Source organism: Alligator sinensis, unplaced genomic scaffold (assembly GCF_000455745.1).
Source record: "Alligator sinensis unplaced genomic scaffold, ASM45574v1 scaffold611_2, whole genome shotgun sequence".
NCBI classification, from domain to species: domain Eukaryota; kingdom Metazoa; phylum Chordata; order Crocodylia; family Alligatoridae; genus Alligator; species Alligator sinensis.
Genome location: NW_005841869.1, coordinates 2,148,450 through 2,154,837, shown reverse-complemented (window position 1 = coordinate 2,154,837; position 6,388 = coordinate 2,148,450). Strand labels below are relative to the sequence as shown.

The 6,388-nt window shown below is 44.9% G+C and overlaps 1 protein-coding gene across 7 annotated transcripts in view; it reads right to left on the bottom strand.

Moving 5' to 3' along the window:
* Nucleotides 1–6,388, bottom strand: part of RABGAP1 (RAB GTPase activating protein 1) — a 92,779-nt gene that overhangs the window by 68,566 nt on the left and 17,825 nt on the right. For all 7 annotated transcript variants that reach the window (XR_003092178.1, XM_006016900.3, XM_006016901.3 and 4 more), the window contains 4 exons: nt 4,621–4,855; nt 3,144–3,348; nt 2,257–2,431; nt 1,128–1,285 (listed from right to left, as the gene is read on the bottom strand). Coding sequence is in view for 6 of the 7 variants with exons in the window: in XM_006016900.3 (XP_006016962.1) it covers nt 1,128–1,285; nt 2,257–2,431; nt 3,144–3,348; nt 4,621–4,855 (773 nt within the window). In the remaining variant the exon portion in view is untranslated. The remainder of the gene's footprint in view (nt 1–1,127; nt 1,286–2,256; nt 2,432–3,143; nt 3,349–4,620; nt 4,856–6,388) is intronic.

Here is a 6,388-nt window from a genome sequence, read left to right as displayed (position 1 = left end):
CCTGCTGAAAAGAATCAGAACACAGTGACAGTCACTTCTGGGTGGTGATGGTGGTGGTATTTAACAGCAAGCGACGTGGCACTGCTGAGTCTTCAGAGACCAAGAGTAAAAGGGGAAGACATTATTTTAGACAGGACAGGGCTTGGAAACTCTCACACCATTTTAGGACAGTGGCAGGGGAGAAGCTTGGGGAACAGGTCACCAAGGTGCTGGATAAGGAAACTATGATAATGTACATGGTGCAGAGAAGAGTTGTGCCATCAGTACAATAGACACATCGTCAGGAACATTCTCAACATTATTGGGAGAGTAAACGCCATCTTTTTTGGGCCAGTTGCACACTTTTAAGGCAGTTTTGGGGGCTGGAGGGTATGCATGTCTACAAATTAATGAAAACAGTCAAAAAGAAGGGACCTCTATATAGGAAAGCAACCTTCTATACCCTGAGTTCTTTTTCTTTGGGGATCTGAAGCATGTCGAATATGCAAGAACCTGCCTGCCCAGCACCAGCCCCCTGTTTTTAGCACAGCTACTTTTCTGACTTAATTATACATAAGGTTTCACATTAGGTCAGAATGTGTTCAAAATTTTATTGTACTATCCTGAGAGTGAGTGATTAGTTGTCCCCCTTTTGTTGGGAGGGCGAAAGGTCTTGCTAGAGATGCCACTAACTACCTCCAGTGTCCATTGTCTTCAGGGGACTGATCAGCAGTCAGCATCTTTGAAAAACGTGGCCATTGACACCTGCAGTCCTGGATTTGAAATCAGAAGTACTGTTGCATATTTAGACTCACTCAGCTGTAGTGATTTATCTGCCCTGCACACAGGGTTTTAAAAACAAAGTGGCATGTAAGAACACAGAGAACCATTGGGCAGGCAGCCTTGGACTCCATGCAACGAAAACCACAAGATTATCCAACTGCAGGGTCCTGAACAAGTTCAGAAAATTGAAAAATTAACCACAACTCTCTTTGGAATAAATGCTTCCATCTGGGATTAGTTTACTGCAGAGGATGAACCCTTCCAAAAGAAAGATCTTAGGCATAACCTGTGCTCATTTAGTCACTTCCACTCATTTCCCAACAATACAACCAGACAATAGGTAAGTAGAAATGAGAAAGCTGTACCTGAAATAACCTTTCCCATCATCTTCCTTGATTTCCAGAGATACGGAAAATGTGAAAATGTCACTGTCAGGAGTCTGTGGGGTCATTGTGGCAGAAAGTGGAGTCTGTTTGGCAGATCGGCGGAAGGCAGTGGCAAAGCTGTACAGTATTCGACTCACCTACATTGATAAAGCACCACAGCCATCAGAAGAGATTCAGGCAGGACAAGACAACTGGAAGCCCACTTCTTTTCTTATTAACTAGAATAATGAAAACATGTTGTGCAAGGAGAGAGATTTTGATTCTCAGCCCTGACTGGGATTCTCTCCAAGTACCTTCAGAACATAAGCTAGTAAATATGCATTCTCCATTACCTCAAAAATGCAACTGGCTACACATTTACTAACTTCTGTTTTGTTTTTTGTAAAAAAGTCCATTTCTTCACGATATTCCAAAATGCCTGGCACAGTTGCTCCTAATAATAGTTACTTCTCCATTTAAAGGATGTGCTTACAGTAAAAAACACCACTGTGGGGCCAGTTGTTTATCACGAGGTAATTCTGTATCAAGTATGCTCTACTCATGTGGATTTGTGTGCACACAAGCAGCACAGCCCTACCTCAACTCTGATGTCACACTGATTTAATCCAACTGTTCAACTCTGTTCAACAATACCAAATTGCTTAAAAGTGCAAGCTGGCATGATCATAATTAAGCTGGTGCTATGTTGCGTGCAGGTCCTCTTTGAGGAAGTTTGGTTTGAACTTGGCTTGTATCAATTCAGCTGGCAACTTTGTATGCGGACCAGGACTAATTACTAGCTCCTCAAAGAATTAGGAATCAAGTGACTTTAGGTCCCTTTCTCAAGGTCAACATCAAGGCTGAAAATATTTTGGAGTACGATTGTGCAGCATGGGATGAATTACTTGAGTGTAAAATTATGGAAAACCTGAAACTCCAACCATAAAGTCACTTTGTAATAAGACTTACAAGCAACAAATTCGAATTGACAACACAGGTTGCATTAGGAACAAATTCTGGAAGTGTCTGATCCCCCACAGAAGTGAGAGAGAGCTGGAAATCTGAGGATGCACTTGCATCTGAAATATAATTTAGGGAGCTAGAACTCCGAGACAAAGATCCCACTTACCGCTTCTTGGATTTCACACCGGAAGACGTGAATCCTGAAGAGCTCTGCGTTGTAGTGGCTTTCAGTGAAAGCAAAGCAGTCGCTCTCTGGGGTTCCGTCGTGCCCTCGCACGCAGAAAAGGATTTTGTAGATTGGGTAATTTGCTATTTCTGAATTTGTCTGAGGCTCCAAGAGCCTGTTTAAAAAATGGAAAAAAAATGTTGGGCTTTACAAGAACTGCTGTGACCAACAATTTACTGTGAGACTGAAGGAGTCCACTGATACCCTGAGAAAGTGTGGTATACAAATCTCATCCCTCAACTGTCATGTACCTTTATAACTGCACATGAAATACTGACCCGACCCCAACACCCGCGTAACTGCCACACCATAGGAGGAGGCATTTGGCCAGTGCTGAAGGGGAAACTCATTGAATGGAGAAACTCCAAGTATCTCCAAACTTGACTAAAATGCTTTAATCTGGGGGAGTGGAGGGACAGGACATATCAGACCAGCAGTGCTAGGCTCAGAGCGTTTTAAGTTTTTACTGCTGACTTCTCGTTTCTTTTGTGCTCATCCTAAAGTGTAAGCATCCAAAATGTAGCACTTACTTTCACCCACAATTCCCCTCAGCCTTCAGAAAGCAGACCCATTGTAGAGCAGGCCACGTGTGTCAGGTGAGCAATGCTCCTTACGTTTACAACAGCCCTTTGCCTGCCCTTCTGCAGCACTTTTTGAGGAGGGAGATGACAACCTCCTCCATGCCCAAGATCCTCCAAACCAAACAATTAGCCAGTCCTGGCCAGAGGCTTCTCCCATGTGCAAGAAAGCAGCCTGCTCTCCTCAGACATGGAACGGCTAAGATGGGCAACACCCAACCCACATACTTCTCTGAACAAGCACCATACCTCACAGTTCCTTCAGACACGTTAGGCACTGACAAGGTCACGTCTAAAGGAATCTGGCACTGGCTTCGTAAGATAGACATCATCCTCAGGGCCTCCACTTCGCTCCTGGGGGCGTTCACCGAGGCACAGCCCAAGTACGTGAGCTTGCTGAACACCACGCTGTCTTCGTCGGCTACAGGCGTAAAAGGGCTTGGCTCCTCGCATTCTGCAGTAGAGCACAAAGTTACCACCAAAGAGATGGACCAGAGGGCAGGTGCAAGTGAACCCTCCAGAGCAGGTCTGCAACATCACATGACAAACTCTGCACAAAGCCAGGAGAATAGAATAAAAAAAAAGGGGGACGGGAATGCCTAAAGTCCTCATTTCAAACTACATTATGGAGAGGAGAGAGAGAGGCAAGACTGTCCAAGTACTAAAGATAAGCTCAGTCCATGGGGACTCCCTATTAACATACTGTCAGACTGCTCCAAGTTTCACCCCTTCCCGAAGAGTCAGCGCCATTCTAAGACGACCTGATTAGAAGCAGCTCCGAGAATGTGATACTGGGAAATGACCACCAGGCTTCCCTTAAGACAGTTTCCAAACTTTATCAACAGTTTGGACAAGATCTTTGATTCATGTTCTTCGAGTTCCACCCATCTCTCCACCCAAGGGAATCATGTGACATCCCTCTGGCAACAACTGCCACTTAAATAGAAAAGTGATAATAGAAGTATACACAGACTATTTTAACGCTAAGGAGCAGCTTAAAAAAAAAGGCACGCTTGCCTGGGTCTGTACAGAATTTTACTGGGGATCCTTAAAAAAAGACAGCTTATTAAGAGATCTTACAAATATTTACTTGCGAGTGAATGCCAGTGGGACAAGGAGGTCCAGTTTGGCAAGGGCATTTTCACACTCTGCTCTATGCAGGCCACTTAGTACCTTAAAATTTTACCCAGGATTTAATTTCTGGATAACTCACCTTATTGAGCTAAGACTTTTGCTCCTATATCACTAACTCGCTTTTGAAAACACAACTTGTCTGTTTTTTGAAAATGTTAACCCATCTGCTTGGCATGGATATTAACACTCCCATTACTTTTCTTTAAAAAACAGGGGATTTGCTTCATTATCTTTGGACCAAGTTTCCTCAGCTCTCACTCCTTCACTACAACTGCATGCAGTCTTCAACCCAGATGCAGCTACATTCGCAGGTTGTGTCTATAGGAGAGCAATACACTTCCTGATATCCTTCTAAGTGATAGAAGCCAGAGCAATTTAAAAATATTGGTCATGCTCTTCTGCATTACAGCAAGCAGTTTGGAACTGCTAACTTACTTTCCAAGTACTGTATGCAACTATACTATTGGTACTGTCCTGCTGTATAAGCAGATGAAATGATAAATGGAACATGCACTATGCGACACACACGTGTACTTGGGCAGGAGGGAGGGAGGGAGAGAGAGAGATGGATGCTGGTGGGCATTCTTCTAACCTCCCTGTGCTGGCTTCACTGGCAGGCTCATCTCAGGTTTCTGGGGTCCTGCCACGGACACTGGATTAATGGTAGAGGATGCCGAAGCCTCAAGAATGACGGGCTCTTCCCCTTCTCCATCAGCCCGACTGTCTTCCCCATGTTCCCGGTCACTTGGCTGGTCTTCCATGGGTGGATCCATCAGCACGTCTTCAAGTTCCTTCTGAAGCTGCTGTTCACTTCCATTACCTACAATCTGAGAGTCACAAAATGGAGTCAAGAAGGAAAAAGATTTTTCAGTTAAAGATAAAAACCCTCATGTACAAGGACAGACAGATACCAGCATGCTACAAAGATCTCTTCTGTCAATCAAAAATAGCTACCAGAACTCCACACCTACTAACAACTACAATTTAACTTAAATGAAAGACAAACGATTTGGAAACTAAGTTAGTTTGTTTAGTACTTTGAAAAAACTTTGCAAAGGTCTCTCAGAGCAGGAACAATCCAGCTCTGGGAAAAAGGAATGAGAAAGTTATCGCATAAGTATGTAGACTAGCTCTAAGTGGGAGTATTTATACAGGTCAGCACGACAATGCTCTATTATGAAACTCACAGTAGCATCAGGGCTGCCAAACATAGGCGCACACACAGCGCAATTCATATACCAGCAAAACCCCTCTCTACTGGTGAAACAGATGATACGGGAAGAGAACCGAGAAGAGCAGGGTCAGGGATGGGTTCGTACCTGGGTCTCCGGAAAAGAAGCTGTTTAAGGAAAGTTTTAAACGCCCATATTTCTGCTGCATTTCTTGCAAGCACTCACTTAGGGCCTGAGCCTGCACCCACTGAACTCAGCAGCAATACTCTCACCAGCTTAAGTGGTAGAATATCAGACTCCTACTTGAGGAAAGGACAGAGCCAGTGCTTCACGTCCTGCAACGGTTCAGACAAACAGAGTGAAAGGGGAAGTGTTCATAACAGGAGCTGAGGAGAAGTCTGGCAGATAGAAGAGCACCTCTTCTCTTTCAGCTGAGGGCGAGCGCTCCTTGCCCCACTACAGTCTGACCCCTGGCATTCTCACTTGACATGCAGGGCACTGGGTTCGATTCCTAGGAAGCAGGGAAAGGATGCTACATAGCCCCCCAACTGTCCTGAGCAAGGTGCAATTTCCCTTTCTGCACCTGCCCCTTCCACAACGTTTAGGAGTCTTTGGGACAGGCTCTCCGACTGGAAGGGCTCTCGCTACCGACCAGGACTATCGGGCTGGGGAGTGTAGGACCAGAACACACTTGCAATGCAAAGCATGAGACTGCAGTACTGGTGTCTAGTACCATTTGTGCTTCTGAAACAAGAAACTTCATATAGCAGAAGCCTGCTAGACGCTGACTAGAAAAATACCTAGTACCCACCGCCACAGTGCATGGGTGGGGGTAAGATGCCTTATAGATACAGGAGAACAAAGACAATGTCCCCTGAACGTATTTTAACCAGTGGCAGCCACGAGGACTCAACTAAGAACTGCAATTCTTCCATTATTGGCTGTTATGTTTCCCACCTCCTGTGATCTGTCACTTATTTCCACATCCCTCCTTTTTCTGGTAAGCTGATCCATTTGCAACAATGCATGCAAGTTAACAGGATGCTGGCTGTGCAGTCGTACCAGGCCATAAGCAGTCTACCACATTTTACGAGCCCCTTCCCACTAGGTTCCCCGTGTTTTCCTTTTTTAAATCCTAGCAATGAGACGGAATCTGAAATTTGCTTCTGCTCTCTCCCGCTTCTCTCT